Source organism: Pundamilia nyererei, unplaced genomic scaffold (assembly GCF_000239375.1).
Source record: "Pundamilia nyererei isolate P.nyererei 1_Seehausen unplaced genomic scaffold, PunNye1.0 scaffold00030, whole genome shotgun sequence".
NCBI classification, from domain to species: domain Eukaryota; kingdom Metazoa; phylum Chordata; class Actinopteri; order Cichliformes; family Cichlidae; genus Pundamilia; species Pundamilia nyererei.
The window spans coordinates 1,048,095-1,066,848 of NW_005187431.1; the positions used below are offsets into that span (position 1 = coordinate 1,048,095).

At 42.7% G+C, this 18,754-nt stretch overlaps 2 protein-coding genes across 4 annotated transcripts in view; one reads left to right on the forward strand and one right to left on the reverse strand.

The window, feature by feature from the left end:
- rftn1a (raftlin, lipid raft linker 1a) overlaps positions 1-16,022 on the forward strand; it is a 24,962-nt gene extending 8,940 nt beyond the window's left edge. Inside the window, exons 3-10 of the mRNA XM_005728779.1 lie at positions 4,533-4,716; positions 8,579-8,687; positions 10,457-11,180; positions 11,265-11,468; positions 12,388-12,497; positions 12,661-12,764; positions 13,197-13,272; positions 13,590-16,022. Of these exons, the coding sequence (XP_005728836.1) occupies positions 4,533-4,716; positions 8,579-8,687; positions 10,457-11,180; positions 11,265-11,468; positions 12,388-12,497; positions 12,661-12,764; positions 13,197-13,272; positions 13,590-14,039 (1,961 nt within the window). The 3' untranslated portion in view covers positions 14,040-16,022. The remainder of the gene's footprint in view (positions 1-4,532; positions 4,717-8,578; positions 8,688-10,456; positions 11,181-11,264; positions 11,469-12,387; positions 12,498-12,660; positions 12,765-13,196; positions 13,273-13,589) is intronic.
- A 2-nt stretch (positions 16,023-16,024) lies between these two features.
- oxnad1 (oxidoreductase NAD-binding domain containing 1) overlaps positions 16,025-18,754 on the reverse strand; it is a 19,241-nt gene continuing 16,511 nt past the window's right edge. For all 3 annotated transcript variants that reach the window (XM_005728780.2, XM_013909762.1, XM_013909761.1), the window contains exons 7-9: positions 17,976-18,221; positions 17,758-17,866; positions 16,025-17,570 (exon numbers count right to left, since the gene is read on the reverse strand). In XM_005728780.2, coding sequence (XP_005728837.1) covers positions 17,413-17,570; positions 17,758-17,866; positions 17,976-18,221 — 513 coding nt within the window. In that variant the 3' untranslated portion in view covers positions 16,025-17,412. The remainder of the gene's footprint in view (positions 17,571-17,757; positions 17,867-17,975; positions 18,222-18,754) is intronic.

Sequence of the window (18,754 nt, forward strand, 5' to 3'; positions counted from 1 at the left end):
TGTGTGTGTGTGTGTGTGTGTGTGTGTGTGTGTGTGTGTGTGTGTGTGTGTGTGTGTGTGTGTGTGTGTGAGTGAGAGGGTATATGCCGGCCCCTCTCTCTCCATTTGTGATAGAGAGACCAAGAGAATTGAAGGATTCCTGGAGGATTATCTGATTGTTTGTGGAGATTGAGAGACCTCATTCCCAGCAAAGGGATTTATTTGTATTTGTGTGTGTGCGCGTGTATGTGTTTGTGTGTATGTAGGAGGCAGATAGAGGAATCTGTATGTCAGCCTGTGTCATTGAGGAAACCCACGGTCAAATGCGTGCTTTAATTCAATTTGGCTTCCATTAATAGTATTATTTCCCTGCCAGCGTGACTTGATGACTCCTCCACAGTAACGAAAAACAAATATTTTCCCCGGTGCCGCTGTGAAATATGGGAGACTGGATGGCTGTTTATTAAACTAAGTTGTGTTCTCGGGAAGAGGAACTTAATGTTCAGAGTGAGGAGGAACACAGTGTGATTCCTAACTTGACCTTTGACCGCTGAGTGATGAAACTCACCAGAAACAATGTTGCTGATGATACAGTGTCAGCCTTTGTTTTCTGAGCTCTCGCAGTGGTTGAGCTAAAAAAGAAAAATATTATTTGTTTTCCATGTGACTAAGCCCAGCTCCGGGTCACGGCAACCCTGTGATTAATCCAAGGAGGATGAGGAGAAATATGTTCAACATTTCGGGCATTTGCCCTGCGGTTCACACATGGCCATTTATTTGGTTTGTCAAGGCGCGTCTCGTCACGTGACTCCATTCTAATGTCTCCTTCTATTCAGCGGTCTTATTACCCTCTAATCACCGGTCTGCTGTAGCTTGACAGATCGTCTTGGCTTGGCGAAAGGTACCATGATCTTCATTATCGCTGCTGTAACACTGATCGGTTACCTCGACATTGTCAGCGTGAATGTATGAAATCTAACAGCCAGGTGTGGCATTTAAACCCGGCCGGCTTTGGTGTGGAAGATCTGCTCAGTAATGAACAGAAGAAATGGAAAAGAATGGAAAACCAGGTAGAAAAGAGTGGAGAGTGCAGTCATGGTGGTTTATTAGAGAACAGAGGACAAAAAAAAAAAGAAGAGTTGTGGTGAATGCTCGCTGGGTCTGGTGCGGGGAGGGGAACGAGCAGCTTGTGAGTGAGGAGAGAGGAGAAGTCGAGAGAGAGAGAGCTAGAGGTGTGAGAACGAGTGAGCGGGAGCCAGGACTCTGCCGACGTGTGAGGAAGGAAGTTAGGTGTGATGCTGTGTGACTAACGCTGGTCTCTGGAGCAGACAGCGAGGAGCTGAACTCTGCTGATGACTTTCTGCTGCCCTGCAGAGATGGAGACCCACTCGGCTCATTAAAACTTACAACATGTGTCTAATGCTCAGCTCTGTGTGTGTCCCTGTGTGTGTGTGTGTGTAGCTGGAGCTGTTTGCGGTGCTTTTGCATACCTGTGGGCAAGTTTATTTTCGAGCAGAGTTATGCGCACAGTTTTTGCAATGGTTTTGCGTGTATAATTGAAGTATTTTTTGTGTACTTCACTCACACCACAACGTTATGGCGGATTTTTCCTTACATGGCCTTGCTATTAGAATATCTCATGTGATGCATTTGGCATGCCACAGATCCATCACTTTGTGGCATCTGCACATTGCCTGACGCATTTTTTTTCAAGGTAAGCATATCAACATTTTTCAAAACGGAGAGCTTGTCAGCCTGACGTAGTTCAAATCATCCCATTTTTTTTTTTTTTTTTTTTTTTTTTTTTGCAGTTTCAGTCTTATTGGCAAAAGGCCTTGAGAGAATGCCAGCAAAGATGGCAGAGAGATGCTATGTGTCAAAAGTGAACCAGACTGGAATTCACAGCATCACAAGTACATGGGCACTGTATGTGCCTTAAGCGCCACACTGTGTTCTCACCACAGCAAAACCTTTTCTCTCTGGTTTGTACTTGTCAGCCATTTTTTGTGAACCCGACGCTTTCTCTGAGACATTTCTCATAAAGTGTGTGTACTGAGGAGATCGTTCCTCCATTGTCAAAACTCAGATACTGACCGGCAACTCTCATAACTTGGAGCTACATTCCTCAAACGGCGGAGGAGCTCCAGGCTCCTGGAAGTTGATTATTTTATAGTCACTGTTTTGGCACATATCCTCGCCTAAAACCTCTGCAAGTCATTAGAAGGCTATTTAAATAAACGTGAACCTCCAGCAAGCAGGGGGATAAGCCTTGAGGGTGGCTGTAAGTAGTAATCCCCATGCATCACCTAGCAGGCTTAGCGCAAGCGCTTTCTTCCTAACGCACGCACACACTCAGACAACAGAGGCAAAAAGATGGCCCGCACGCACACGTGCATTCGCTCGCACAGTGATGCTGTGGCACACATACACTGCAAAATATGCTTTACAGTCACACATTGAAATTCTGGGATTTGTACAAGGAATTAATAAGCCCTTTCAGGCAACTACAGGAAGGGGATGACTCTCACGCTCTACATGTAGCTTGTGAAATCATGGGTCAAAAAGTGAGACATTGCCTTTAGCCCAGTGTGGCAATGATGTGGTCAAAGCTGAGACAAAAATAGAAGATCCACAGAACTGTCCCACAGTTGCTTCTTGTGCCCGTGAAACAATGTATCCTTGGATTAGTCTCTCTTTTAAGCAGTTGTAGTGTGTGGATGGACATTTTGATAAAAACACTCATACTTACTTAAATGTGCACTTTGCCCTCTTAGTTTCAACCCCCAAAAGTCACAGAAAAAAAGACAGTTTGATACTGATGCACCCATCAGACTCTTTCACCCTTCTGACACTAACCTCCCTGGCACCACAAAACTCCAGCCGGCTTTTCGGCCCTGAGCCGTTCCCATTCTGGAGCAGAATCGCATCCTCCCTTTTAAATCCCACAGTGGCAGACGGTATAAATGAAGTCGCTTCCCAGCCTAAAGCACTTGCAGAACACCCTAATAACTTTCTGTATTCCTGTCGGCATTAGCTGCGATGCCTCGCCTGCATCTCGTTGGTGGGTGAGTGCCAGCCGTGCAGGGCTAATGACGGCTAATGACTGTTTACGGTGACAGGATCGTTGTTATCCCCCCCCACACCACCACCACCCTACCCCAGTCTCCAGCTGTTATTATTATTATCACTGTACTGCTTTTGATAAGTCCCCACAGACACCCTTTTAAGTGTTTGCCTGATGAAAGGCTCTTGTGGTTCCAAGCATTTATGCCAAAATGATGTGATGGTTGGATTTTCTCTGGGAGTTTTTTTCCCCTTTCTTTCTCCTATTGTTTCACTGAGATGGGAGTCAGGAGAATGTGTCCTCATGTGCTTGTATCCCTAACATACTTGCCAGCTTCTTAGGTGTCTGTATGTGTGTGTATGTGTGAACATGCCAGATGATGAGGAACAAATTGAAAATGAGATGGTTTGCACATTTTCTTTCCCTCTCTCTCTCCATGTGTGGATGTCTGTGTGTTTTGTGTGTGTGTCTAGTTAATTTATTCAGGTTATTTTCTCTTCTCCAGACCCATGCAAATGAGATTGAATGGGGAAGGATGACAAGCATTCAGGCACAAACAGACAGCCTCATCTCTCGCTCTCTTTCTCTGCTCTCCTCCTTCTCCAACCCAGCTCTGCTAACCGACTCGTTCTTTCTGTCTGCTGTTTTCTTTACTTGTCTTCTCTCTTTTTTTTATTCCCCTCCCTGCCGCCCTCCTCCCTCTCACACACCTGGCTTCGCTCAAACACCCAGCCACGTGCATGCTTCCTTAAAAGCCTGTAAACAGGCAGAGAACCTTACTACAATGCACCGACCTCAAGAGGGTCGCTCTCACAAACATTGCGCTCTCCCTGGTGGATTTGCCTCCATACGATAAGCTCTGCTAACCATTTCCACTGAAGTAAACGGGTTTTCTTTCCATTGTGTTTGGTAATAAGAGAAGCAGCTCTGTGTTAGCGATTGCTGCTAATACCGTACGCCCAAACAGGCGATGTGATAGCATTGTCTGTCAAACCTTTTGATGTGTGTGTGTGTGTGTGTGTGTGTGTGTCTGTGTCGGGGGGAAAGATGTGTTAAACTCTCTGTTAATATGGGCGAATGTGGTTCCAAATAAGCACTTTCCAGCATCTGTCCATCCATAACAGTGTGTGTCCCTGCACACTTGTGTGTGTTTTCCAAAAGCCAGACTGTGCTGGTGACAGTGAGGACAGAGGCTAATAGTTCCGGTGTAATTAGTTTCAGATTTAGCATGAAGATGCCATGTGTTGTTGTTCAGTGTGAATTATCATAATGAAACATGCTCCATCTTTGTTCCTTCACACCCTTTGTCCCTTTGTCTCTTTCCCCACCTCTCTGTTTTTTTTTCTGCCCCCACCTCTTTGTTTCAGCTTTTATCCACTCCTATGTAATTCTCTGCCACCTTTTACAACCTGCTCCTTATTTCCCATTACCCTATCCTTGTATAACCTTGTTGTTCTCCCTTTCCTCTCACTCATTTTCCTCCCTCCAGAGGTGCCGGTGTCATCAGTCCTTTGTCTGTCCTCGGTCAGAGAGCTGCCGGTTCAAGTCAGGGAGCTCTACACACAGGGTTTTGTCCTGGTTGCCGTCCACCCTTTTGTTCACCCCTGCGGGCCCCGCCAAGCACACATCCAGCGCCAGCTCCACCGGGCCGTGCTGGTCCGAGAGACACCGAGGTAAACCTATTAAACATGCTTATGCCTTGAGCAACTGTACCCAGCTTTAGGGAAGAAATTGTAACCTGTAAGATTATTCACTCTAGATTGATTAAGATAATTAAGATGATTAATTTGCAGCCTCATTTAGGCACTCGTTTGAAGCTGCCAAGCTATGTGACTTCATTGTTTTGACATGGAAGCCAATTGAGACTCATTATCACAAGCTTCCTCACCTGCTTTTTTTTTTAATTGCTGGTGAGTCAGCCACTTAAAATGGCTAACTTTAGCTCTGTATCCCAATTCTCTCACTCTTGACTATAAATGTAATATACTGTACTGAGACTAAATCGTGTAGCTGTCTCATCTGTAACCCAGTTCTTCTTCACTTCTTGCATGTTTCCAACCTGAGTTCATTTTCAGCGTCTCATCAAAGAAGTTAATGAACCCAAATATAAACCATGAGCTCTCCTAACACTGTTCATTATTTATGAGTATATATCATCATATGTGTAGTCCTGTTGATGTGTTTATTGATGGCTCTGTTTCATTTTTATCTTTGCATCATATTAAGTTTTCCCAACGTTCTCCGTCTGTTTTCCTGATTTTCATTTATCCTATGTTGACGTTCCTGTTTTTTCCAGTTGCCTGTGCTAGCTTTTTAGCCATTTTGGCACAGGAAGTTGTCTTGAGACTGTTTGTATTGTAAGGTAAAGACACTACAATATTATTCAGAGAACCCCTGTAGTCAGACAATCCCCAATGAGTAAGCACTTGGTGAGAGTAGAAAGGAAGAACTCTCTTTTAACAGGAAGAAACTGCAGAACTGGGCTCAGGTAGGGTGAACTGTCTGCTGCAAATGGTTGTGTGGTGGAGGAGAAAGAGCGAGGAAAAAAAAAAAGGAGCACAGACAAAACACAAACTTTAGGAGACAGAAGAGAAAAGTTTATGAAATGCTACTGTGGCATGAAAACGAGCTGGCAATGAAAAATGGTGAAAGGAGGAGGAATGTTCAGCCAGCCTAAAGCAGCACAACTAAGTAAGGGTTCAGTGTCATGTGATCCAGCCCCAATTTTAAGCTTTATCAAAAATGAAAGTTTGGGCCCTAATCTTAAAAGTAGATAGGGTGGCTGTCTTCAGAGTCCAAACTGATAACTGAAGGCTCTTCTTCTGGAAATTGAAAATATGCCTCTGCGCTCTGAGATTGAAGAGCTCTGTTGGGATACGATGGTACTATGAGGTCTATAAGATATGATGAGGCCTTATTATTGAGGAATATTGAACCAGACGTTTGGTACATTTCCCGTGGTCTTCTATATGATCAAACTTCTTTGGACAAGAGTTTCCCGTACTGGCTGTTAGAAACAAAATAAGTTTAGGGCACTGCTGCATATTACTTTTCAGACCCAGAGGATAGATCAGTTTTATAGTTTGTGGAGTACTAAATTTTATGATGACTTCAGTTGCTCCCAGTAGAAGAATAATGGCTGGCTAGTCTGACCATAAGAGGTTTAAAATGTTTCTCCCATTTTGTGACTTACCTAAAAATCTGCCCGACTAAATTTAGAGAAACATTTATGTTTCAGGGATTCACTAAGGTTTAGCACTATCATCAGTTCAGTTCAATTCATTTTTATTTATATAGCACCAAATCACAAAAACAGTTGCCTTAAGGTGCTTTATATTGTAGGGTAAAGACTCTACAATAACAGAGAAAAAAACCCAACAGCCAGATGACCCCCTATGAGAAAGCACTTGGTGGCAGCGGGAAAGAAAAATTCACTTTTAACAGGAAGAAACCTCCAGCAGAACCAGGCTCAAGGAAGGGCAGCCATCTGCTGCGTCAGGTTGGGGATGATGGGAGAGAGAGGCCAAAAGACAAACAGTGAAAGAGAGCCAGAGTTTAATCATTACTGATGGAAAGAGAGGTGAGTGAGGAACACCTCAAGGGTTTTGTAGCCACAGCTTTCCCATCTAGTGGCCTTCAGATTCAAGGCACTTCTGCATTGGCTTCTATTTTTCTCACCTGGAAGTTATGTTCATGCCTTTTACTGTCTATGGCAGGGATATCAAGCTAATTTTACACTTTGAGCCACATAGAGATCACTCTGATCTTAAGTGGGCCGGACCAGTGAAACTCCTCTTTCTGTCAGTGTGAAGAAGTTAAACTACACAAATTCACTCTCAAATATTGTAATATAAGAAAAAAAAAGTTACATTTCAATTTTTTTTGATGACAGATTTTTTTTTCTTCACTGTGAAAATGTTATATTTCTATTGTAGTGGGGAAAAAATGGATATCTTCTGTCATTAATTTTTTTTTTACCCATTAGTTGATTACTTTGGTGTAATATGAAGTGCCATGGCGGAGGTCTTTATCATTAAGAAAAGCTTTAAAGTGGTGAAAATACTGTTCACATTTTGCAAAGTCTTCAAGTGGGCTGGACTGGAGTCTTTGCCAGGGTGATTCTGGTCCTGGGACACCTCTGGTCTATGGTTAGCAGGCTAGCATGAGGAAGTGGTGCTAGCATAAAAACAATGGTGTGCCTCATGTTGGAACTAGCATGGCTACAGAGCTGTAGTCTATAAGCCCACCAGTATTTGAACAAAGAGGAAATTCTCTCTTTGGATATTGTTTTTAGATGGTGGTAGTTTATTGCATCCCATTTCTGTCACTATTTGTTTTTCCATTTTCAAAATATATGGATAGGATCTGATCCTTTTAGCAGCTCATGCTCTCTCCAACAAGTCATCATCTTACTAGAACCTTTTTAAAATAATTATTTGAATAAAGATGTCTCATGTAGACAGGATCATTCCTTTGTCTTTTATTCAGAGAGCTTTGATTACATAGTTTGTAAACTCCCATTGGTTGTCATCTATAGACCATGAAATTAAAGGCATTACTTTGTTTAGTCTGCAGTTTTTGGCTAGCCTTCTCTCTTCCTCTTGTGTGAATTCAAGCAATGGTTTACACACACACACACACACACACACACACACACACACACACACACACACACACACACACACACACACACACACACACTGTAGTGTACCGACAGGTGCCAAGCTGCTCCTTTGATGCCCCTCCTGCCAAGTGGTCCTGCTGCTTCCTGGCACCTGTCACCGTGGAGACGGCTGATTGCATCATCAGCACTCGCCAGAGGGGAACGGCACACTGAAAGAGAGAAACCATCTCTCCATCCTTTCATCTGCTTTCTTCAGTGATGACCGTCCCCCACTTTTCCTTTGTCCTCGTCACCCCCCCTTCGTCCCCTTTACTCTGCCTTTTATCTCCCCATCACCACCATCCCCTTTCATCAAAAACCCTAAAAATGAAAGGGAAAAAAAATATGACAGATCTACTGTTTCAAATCTAGCTGAGAATGTCGCTCACGCCTCAGAGCGCAAGATATTACCACGGCCTTCCCACTGACCTCAATCCAAATCTGAAGAGGCGTATCTGAATACTCCTTTTATGATGGTGTCTTGCAGCGGGAGCAGAAGGAAATTCAGTCCTTCTTCTGTCTAATAAGTCTTTTGTGGTTTTGATGAATGTGTGTTCTCCTAAAATGGAAAATTCTCCCTGTATCAGATTTGACATTATGTTTCTGCTGCAATCATTTTGAGCCAATGAGTGCTTGTGAACAGGAGCACATCTGCCAGATACTATATAGCTGTGGCTCCTTTAGACTAATGCTACTATGTAATGCTACTTTGTCATGCTGTGGCTATAATGACCAGGACATAAAAAACTAAATGAGACCGTCTAGCACAATGTCATTAGAGAGCCAGCGTATTCTGGCATTTTCTACTTCTCAAGAGCAGAATTTAGCTAAAGTATAAATTTCTCACCTTAAATTTATTTCTCACCCTTTAGTTCAGAGAAAAGCCAACTGAGATGGGCAAGAAATCGTCTGGAGACGGATGTCTGTGTGGCTGGTCATCAGGCCGCTGACCCAGAAGTCATCCAGAGCTACGTCAAGAGGGTGAGTTCAATTGCAAGTGTAGGCAGCTCAAGCTTCACTGTGTCATATAGATGTAAAATAGTATGTCACTTTCATCACCTTGTATACCCAAAACATCATCCAGTGTTACTTTATTGAAGCCGCATGTGCAGAATGCTGGTCCTCATGTTTCTACAAGTATTTGGAGGAAAGGCCTTGTTGTGAAAAATGCACACAGGTTGTTTCCTGCTTGGTCAGAAGAAGACAGGAAGACATTAAGTATATTTAAAATTCTTCTTCTTTCATGGTTGCCTTACCATACTTACCCTCCTCGCTCACTGTCTCCATACCTGTTGCACTGCTTCTCTGTGTGTTTGTGTGTTTCACGTTGGCACAGCACGACTGTGACGGTAAAGGAAATATTACCCTGCTCATATGGCCACAGGCAACTGCCTATAATTGCCTGTCTGTGCCATATGGTAGCTCTGCCTTTGGTGCTAGCATGCAGATCGTCTTCATTTCAAATGGGGCTTTTCCATTTTAAAATCTTGCAAATTCACCTGGCTGAAGAGATTTTAACAACGCGTTGTGACAGGAGCTGAACAAAAACCCAAGCCCAGATGTCATACGTAGGACCCAAGAGGGAGTTAAAAAAAAAAAAAAGATGGAAGAGAAGAAATCAGCAAAAGACACTGGATTTTGACTAGTTTCCAATTACACTGTTTGCTAAACCCGTAACAAGGAAACCAAAGGAGAAGGAACATAACGAAGAGAGTGTCACTGTAAACTACAGAAAGAAGTAAGCCCCAAAGATGGCATGCCAACACAGAGCCTCATGGTTGGCATTTATCAGCTGTTAAACTCACTTTTAGTCTTTCTGCTCATGAATTCTCCAACAGTTCTACATTGGGAAATGAAAATGTGCACTATTGAATAGATTGGCATTTGAACACCCAGAGAGCACAAAGGAAAACCTGATTGGATGGAAATGCACATCACTGAGTATAATATGATAGGCTTCGGCAGCGTGACATGAATAACCAATCAGATCACAAGCTGCCAGAGAGAGTTCGAGATAAGAACCCAGGAGCTGCATCGAGCAGGCAGACTGATGGAATATATATGTGTGTGTGTGTGTGTGTGTGTGTGTGTGTGTGTGTGTGTGTGTGTGTGTGTGTGTTCAGTTTTGAAATTTTATACTTTTTTTTTTTTCTCGCCCCACTAGCGTACCCACTCTGTCTCCCTCTGGACATACTCATCAGATAAATCTGTGTGTAAACTGTGCGCGTGTGTTGGTAATAGCGAGTGTTTTTAAAAATGTGATATGCATGTATGGACGAGTGAAGTGTCAAAAGTAGCGGGTAATAGGGGAAGATGTGTCTCATTATTGTTCAGTGTTAGTTTGCGATCTGATTTCTCTCCTGTCGAGTCTGTCTAAAACTGTCAGCCCAAATATCAGCTGACAATTAACCACCAGAGCTCCGTGGGAGGGAGCAGCATGCGCACACATACACAGACGCACACACAAACTCTGTCACACATATACACACACGGGTGCGTTGAGATAATGAGGTCCTTTTGTCATTTGAATATTTGATCTTTGCAGATGATTAGGTAGGTTGTTATTTTGCAGAATATCTAGTCTGCGTATGTCAGCCTTTGTTTGTGTGTAAATGAGGCTTTGTTTGCCTATAGTAAGAAAAAAAAAGACTGCAAATTTATTTGTGGTGCGGTGAAAGACATCCTTTATGTATGCATCGCTCAGATTTGTTATAATAGAGCGTATGGGTGTGCATATATTGCCGTTGCAGATCCAGGATGTAGCAGAGCAAGGTGTGATGTTTGTGGGCTTTCTCCAGCAGCCGGGGGGAGGACCTTGCTTCTTAGGAAATTGGGATCCCGACGAGCTGTCGTCCTTACATTCAAGCCCTTCTCCCATACATCGACACCCCTTCAGTGCCAACACCAGCCCAACGGATCCTACAGAACCTCGTCAAAATGGTGCTGAAACTGATCGGTGCTCCTCTGAGTTAGATCATTGTGAGTTTAAATGTAATCCACAGGAGCACAGCACTTTGGGCCCAAGAGAACCAGACTTTAGCCCCGCCCCAGGAGAGTCTAGTGAACAAGTTCTTACCTCACAGATCAGCTTCAAAGAGTCAACGAATGAACCTCAAAATCACGTCAAACCTGGTTTAGACACAGTTAAAAGCTCTGCAGAGACCCAGGGGAACGGGCTAAGTCCAACCCTTCCAGAAACAGTAGGTTCAACAAGGCCGCAGGAGCGTGGTGTACCAGGAGCTAAAGGAAACTTGAGTGGATGCACAGAAAAACGTTTTAGCCTTCCAGACCAGAGAGAGAGACGTGGTTCAAGCTCAGACAGCTGGCTCAGCTCTCCAGAGCTGGATCGTAACAGTGAAAGAAAGTCTTCTCGTGCACGTGGGCAGAGCACAGTGACGACGCACAACAACAACCACATCAGGCTAAAGAGTTCCGAAGAAGACAAGGGGGCAACCTCGCCACTGGCGCAGGCCAGTAAGTACGCAGGATCCTGTTTGCTTGTTTACTCGTTAGGTTGTTTCTCCGTTTGTGAATTTTACCTGTTTGCATGTCCTGTAGGAATGCAGCTCTTTGCACTGTACAACCACACAGAAGAGCTGAACAGCTCTATGAGGTTCTACTCACTCAGGGTGCCACTGCAAGTGCAAAAGGAGGCAGGGCTAATCACAGGAGTTGATGCACACTGGCTCGACCACTTGACCCAGCATTTCAACAGCGGAGCACACCTCATTGATGGGTTTTTCCATCTCGGAGATGATAACGGTAAGTCCTGTAACCATAGCAATGCAACACCATTTTTCCATGTACTGTCATACGTAAAATAAAAGTTGACAGACCAAGGTTGTGCTTCCACTCCTTTCATGTCTTTAATTGATTGTTTTCACTTGTTTGATTTTAGTTTCAAAACTGAAAGTATGGAGTCAGTTTGGCTTATTTTTATCCAATTCAGTAATTAATCTAAATGAATCCTTTCATACTATATGCTTGCATAGATTCATGGTGTGGAAAGCACCCATCTTTAACATAACCAATACAATAGCACAAACTCCTCACCCACTAAATCTATGACACTGCATTTTTTTAACCTCTCTGGCTTAAGTAATCAGACTCCTAAACCTAAACATATGTTTGGCCTCTTGGGGGCAGTACAGTAATCTGCAAACACAATCATGATTCGCTAGCCTCCTTTTTAAAGTTATAAGGTGACTAATTTTGCCAAGAAGCAGACACAAAACAACAGGATGTTTCTTATTCCATTTTTTCCCATGTTCTGTCCTGTCTGTATAATGCAAAAAACAAAAAAACCCAGAATGCAAACTTTGAAACTGAACCAAGAAGCAGTGTTGCTAGCAGTAAAACCAAAATCTGCCAAAATAAAAAGCATCAAAGCCTCAAAAATCGATGTCGTGGGGGGTGGGGGGGCTGCTCAGGCTGTAGATCCATGCTTCACTGTTGAGTAATGGATGATATGCATGGTGTTATGTGCAGAAAGTCCACGGCTTATGCCATAAGTCACTGTTCAGCCACCCATGGAATAAGCAGGCTTAAGTCGAGTGGAACAGGGGATGAAAAATGAGAGATTGGAGAATAGAGATTTAGTTTTTAGTTCCTCTTTGAATCCCATTTATCCATTTGTGTTTATCTAACTCTTGTCTCCAATTTGTCCCCTTTTTCTCTCCAGCTAATGGGGTTTCATCTGTGGACAGCGTGTTCATCCTCCAGACCTCTGCTGAGGAAACTGCAAACACTTCTTATGATGCTATCGTAGTTGAGCAGTGGACAGTTGTTGACGTGAGGTTTTTCAGGCTTTTAAAGCTCTAGATAAAATGTGCTCTTTTGAGCAACCATTTTGGCCTTAAGCTTGTGCCATTACCTACCTGCTTGCATTTTGCATGCATATATGTATGACTGCATTCTTTATATGTGAGCCATTAGCACTCTTTCCTCTGTCCAGGGTGTTATGGTGAAGACAGACTACATCCCACTGCTTCAGTCTTTAGCTCCGTATGGATGGAGACTGATGTGCGTGCTACCCACACCCATTGTCAAGACAAACAGGTACCCAAGAAAAAACGCACAACTGTCCTACCATGCACCCAGATCCACTGAGTCAGTACGTGCTCTGAATCGTATCACCTAAACTCAGCAAGGACTACGCTTTGTAGACTGATTCTTTCTCCTAAGATGTTGCCTGCCTCATTGTTTTTAGGATTAGGACTGACAGCGTGGCTTAGATATGCAGGACAGATGGTCCAAGATCTGACAAATCTTGATCATATGCTCATCACAACATGAAACCGCTTTTGAAATCAGCCAGGGCTCGCGAGCAGTAACGCTGTCATTGAACTGCTGTTGTCTTGTAACCTGTCACTTTTACAAACTGCAGCATGCAGAAACTGGATTTCAGTAAATACAGTGGCGTGCACGCTTCTCGCACTACAGCGTAGCGGGTTAACAGTAGTAAAAGTGCAGCTCTCTGTCTTTGTGCAGTGACGGGAGTTTGTCGACGAAGCAAATTCTTTTTCTTCAGAGACCCGTTTTGCAGCGCAAGAGAAAAGACTTCAAGGTTTGTCTCCCTTTCTTCTTCTTCAATCTTCGCAACAAACCTGTCACTCTTCTTCTGTTGTGCCTTTAGGGCACGTGACTTTATGTCACAGAAGGTGCCATTAAAAAGTCATGTTTCTAAATATGGGATGTACAGCGAATATATAAATCCACTCTGGAAAAGTCTAATAATAGGCAAATAGTTGGCCTAAAACTGTACAGGAAGAAGGCATCAATAAAAGAGGCTTTGTTGTAGTTTGTCAGGTGTCTGGAGAGATAGAAAGAAGAAGACATGACACAAAGCACAAAACTATCTCAAACGCATGTATTTGATTTCAGATGCTGAACCTCAGGGGTCGCAGCAAGGCAAAGAAAAGTGCTACTGGAGAATTACTAGAAGAGAGAGAAACCAGGTCCCCTTTGATAGAGACAGAGATGGACAGGTTAAGAAGAAACTCAAAAGAGGAGGAGGAGGAGGAGGAGGAAGAGGAGGCGGGAGGAAGAGGGAAGAGCAGGGACAGCGGAAAGCGCAAAAGAGCAGTCCTGCAGCAAGGTGGGGATAAAGGGGAAGAGGATGCACCACATCAAAAGGACTTCTTGTTCCTGTCGAAGAGCAGGGCTTCTCTTGAAGACCAGGAAGAGGAAACTGACATTGACAAGATCCCACTGCCCAAGCAGGAGAAGTCAGTAAGATGGACAGATTTCTATCAGGAAGCCAACGCAGGGCCCAAGGAGGCGGCGAGGGTGGAAGAGCGGATCAGACAACAGCTCTTTTCTGGTGTTTGTTGACATATTCGGCACAAAGCGGGCAAAGGGCACTAAAAGCTGGTTAGTCTATAAAAAAGCTTTTCAACTTTTTGTTGACTTGCATTTTTTTTTAGTTCTTTGTGAACAAGCCCAGAAATAACCACTGTATTCATATTGCGTTCTGTTGCTAACGCTTCTATCTGCTCTGTTTAGGGCATTAACACAATGCCTTTTGAGGTCGTAGCTCCTGTAAATGGGAAAAGTGTTGTGCAGTCTTCTGCTTCGGGTTGGTGCTGCTATGTGTCTTTATATGAAATGAGACTGTACAACCTAGAGTTAGCCTCCAGTCCAAGCCTTAAGTATTATTCTTTCACACTGTTGTATTTTACTACATTCTTGTAATAGGACTGTGAGTTTTGATTTCAATGGGCTCACTGTATTTTTATATGTATGGAAAAAAAGTATAATTTAAGAGGAAAAACAAGTGCGTAGTACTGCATTACAGCCTGAATCGATCCGTTTGTGTTATGCGACGGCTGAAGAGTAACAAGGATGCAGCTCAGTGATGTTGATGGTATTTAAATCATTTGATACGTTGTTTTGATTCCAGTTTGTGAGCGCTTAAATGTGTGTTTTTGCTCACGTATCTCGGTCACGATTGTTAATAATCTACCCTATTTTAAAGGATTTGTTTAGAATGAATAATAATAGCACATATATAATTATCAGATGGCTTAAATTCTCACAGGTGCAGGAAAAAGTTAGTTTTTTTTTCATATTTCTGTAACAACATGATCTAATATGTCATCAAATTTGTCTAGTGTGAAAAGTAGAAAATATTATGTGACACTCGCTATTGAGGAAAGTGACCATTTACTGGTATGACTGGGCCACTGGTAAGCCATTATGGCCTAGATGCCACAAAAAAAGCTTCAAACGATAAGTCTACCAACACTAGGTTTCACATATCAGACGAGGTTCTTATCCTTCAATGGGGTGCTTTCAAAAAGACAATTTATTTTAGTCTCATTGAGCTACAAATCTCACTTGTGCATGTGATCTTTAGTAAATTGCACCAGTGTTCTTGGAGAGCAGTGCTTTTCGCCTTACACTCCTCTGCAGCTCACCGTTATTGTTCAGTGTTCTCCTGATGATAGACTTACAAACATTATCCAAGCAGTTAGCCTGGGTTTCTTTGGGGTTCGTACTCCTTTCTCTTTGCCAGCCACTCCTGGGGAGGGCAACACTAGTGGGTGGGTTTGCATCCTTTTTCAGGGTGGTAAGCGTAAACAATTGTTATTCTGAAATCCTTAGAAATTCCTTCCTTCCTTTGTACGTACGGCGACAAAGGGTAATTATTCACTTCCCTAAATGTGAGTTATGAAGAATAGACTTTGATAGTTCTATAAATAAAAACAGAGAGCACACACACAGTCAAGTTTTAGCTGATTAAAACTGGAAATTCTTAGGTTCAGATTTCACCTACCTTTGCCACACACAGACATACAATCATGGATCATTTTCCTCAATAACTAAATGAAGTTAATAAGTGAGCATCTTTTTTTTTTTAAATTTAATCAGTAGTTAGGACTTTTGTTAAAATCCGGTAACAGTTTGGATCTAATTTGTGCAGAAATATAGAAAAAACTAACGGTTTATAAACCTTTATCCTGCAACATTATCAGTATGAATCTCAGATAAACAGCAAGGGTCGGGATTTGAAGTGCACTGAAGTCTTGAGTTTTGTTTTTATTATTGTAATAAGGTGTTGGTTGCAATTTGTCAGAGGAAAAGATAACAAAGCCTGTGTTAAACAAATAAACTGTCTACAGGGCTAGAAACTACTAGAGGCTGTTGATTAATTAACACTTTTTTTGTAATTTGGGTAAACTTGACCTTAGAAAATGTGTAATTTAAAAATCAGATATTTACAACTCATTTCCTGGACCACCTGTGTTGTGTATAAGTAGTGTAACATGTAGGTCTTCATATAAAAAAAAAAAAAGAGTCAATAAAGTCTTTGCAGGCGGACTTGACTCAATTTTCTTTATTTCCTTTAAAATCATAAACAGCTGTCCTCATATGAGGAAGAAATGCACAAACAACTCAAAATTGAGTCTCAACGGCACAACCCCCCACTGAGAGATGACAACAGGAAGCTTGCAACCATCTCTGAGGGATGTTCAGTGATCCGAGCCAATTGCAGACCACCTGGAGGTTCCATTACATGGCACCATGGGATATTTACTCTACCCTGTGATGAGAAACCGTTTATGGGTATGTGAATGCCTGTGGCTGAAGAAGAGGCTGTATAGGGGATGGGCGCTGCGCATGCATGTGGTAACAGCGTAAGTGAGTAAAGCGGGGGGGGGGAGATACTGGCCAATGTGTGGGAGCCTGTGAAGTTTTAAATCTAAAAATATGATCAGTGGTGTAAAGCTGAGGAGTAATATGTGAAAAACAAATGCTTTGATGCAACTCTAAAACCTGCGGCTCTTTAAATAAAAAGTGTCAGTACACTGAATATAAACACCGTAATACTTCTAAGTTACATTGTATCAAATAGGTGAGGTACTGCGTTAAAAGAGAGTCATTAAAACGCTAATGTACAGCGTAAAATAAAAGTACACAATGCTAATGTTTCAAATATCCCTCCATTTCCTTTAAATAACTTAAGCACCCAATAAGTCCATCTGCTATCACTTCCAAATCTCTCTGGTTACACTTTACCTAGCACTCGTTTCATCGGTGCAGAAACTGTGAAAAAAAAAGTCGTTATTTTACAAACTGTTTTGTATTGGAGTATTTTTCAGTTAGCAACATATCTCCTCACACTCATACAGTCCAACTTTGTAATCTAATTTTAAATTTTACAGATCAATCTTTTCAACAACACCAAAAGCTTATTTCCCAAAGGAAGAGTTCTGTTTCACAATTAAAACCCTTCAAACATGCTGATTTTTCCAGCGGTCTTCATTTTTGTTATTTCTTTAGTCTCTCCCCTCTACATTGGTTCTTGGTCCCCTTGTTAACACAGTTTTTCGCTGAAAACCTGGTTTGACATTGCAGCAGAAGTGTCTGCAAATGTGAACAGATCTGAAGATGCACACATGTACAGGACACTGGAATTTCACTCATCTTGCTGGTTTATACTATAGGAAATATAAATAATCTCTATTGTCTTTGTGTGTCAGCTGCTAGCTGAGGCGTGGGCGGTCCCAGCGGTCTATCGCAAATCAAGCACGGGTTGCTGTGGCAGGGATCAGAGGATGAGTTTCATCATCTACACAAACATTCATACTGAAATCCAGATCACTGGGACATTTCCCTTGCTTTCCATTCTCCCAGATGTACACCTTCCCCACTGATGACAACAAAAGGCAGGAATTGGTTTCTGGGAGCTGTAGGAGGGCCCCTACCACCACTTCTCGAAGAAGATCCTATCTTTGGGGAGGCTGAGGTCCATGAGGGTTTTTGAAATTGATTCAATCATCGGCGGGGGTCCACACAAGTAACACAGAGTTCTTTGTGGGTCCACGTGTTTCCGCAACACCTCCTCTGTGAGTCTCCCATCTGATGAGACACAAGGGAAGCAAATCAATTAAGACGCGGTGCTGCGGCACCTATCCCATCTCAGTCGCCTACATGGAGACTTAGCCTATGATGACACAGATAAATCAACCAAGACAGGCTGTGGTTGAATGTGACAGTTACTCAATCATCTCATCCAAACAAAGAAAAGCGAAAGTGCAGTATTTACGGTTGACAAACGGCAGGAGTTGCAGGTCGACGTCTGTGCTCTGCTGCGTGACATGGAAGTCACAGGAGAACTTGTCAGGAAACTCTTGGCACACCTCAATGATAGAATTCTGGGAACACAGAAGGTAGGATGTTGTACATTTATAAAAGTTTATTAAAATAATTAAAAAAAAAAAACCTTCTCATAGATTTTACACATAGAAATTTTCTAAAGCATACCTTGAACAGCAGCTCTTCGGTGTTCTTGGCACTGTAACAGAGGTGGGCGGAGCCTATGTTGTAATCCCGGCCACCTGAAGCTCGATTGAGACGCAGCAGATCTGCTGTGTGCAGCATAATTGAATACAAGGGATTGATCCCTACACCTCCAGCCACCAGCAGCAAATCCACAGAGGGTTCACATGGCGATGGGTCAAAGAAGAATTCCCCGCCGACACGCATGGCCACTCTGGAGCCCACTGTACACTGAGAGGAAGAGGGAGAGACGGAGAGGTGGAAGGAGTTTGAAACAAACTGCAAAGCCAGCTAACTCGCATCCATCCGTGATAAGAAGCTGAAATAAACATTTTCAGAGACAACAAACTGCATCTAAAACCAGCCTCAACAAGTGTAAAAAGCCAATTTTAGATCATACGCACTACAAATCGATGTTGCTGCTGTACGAGTGCAGCTGATATTACAAGTTACAAAAGGCCTTTTGAAGTCGAGGAGAGCACTAAATATGCCTTTATCTGCTTTAGCACACATGACCACTCGCCCACATGATAATGCATGCAGTCGTAATCTGCTGTGATGGTCCCTACACTATCCCTGTAACACAATATCAAACAAAAGGATCATAAAGTGATCTCAGAGCTGATAGATGTAAGTCTCAGTACCCTCAAACACACATCGCTCGTTCCTATTTACACACAGCATAGTAGCTCAAAGCTATTTTTTTTGAGCCCATCATCAAACAAAGAAGCTGCAAACAAACATGTAGACTACAGAAAGGGAGA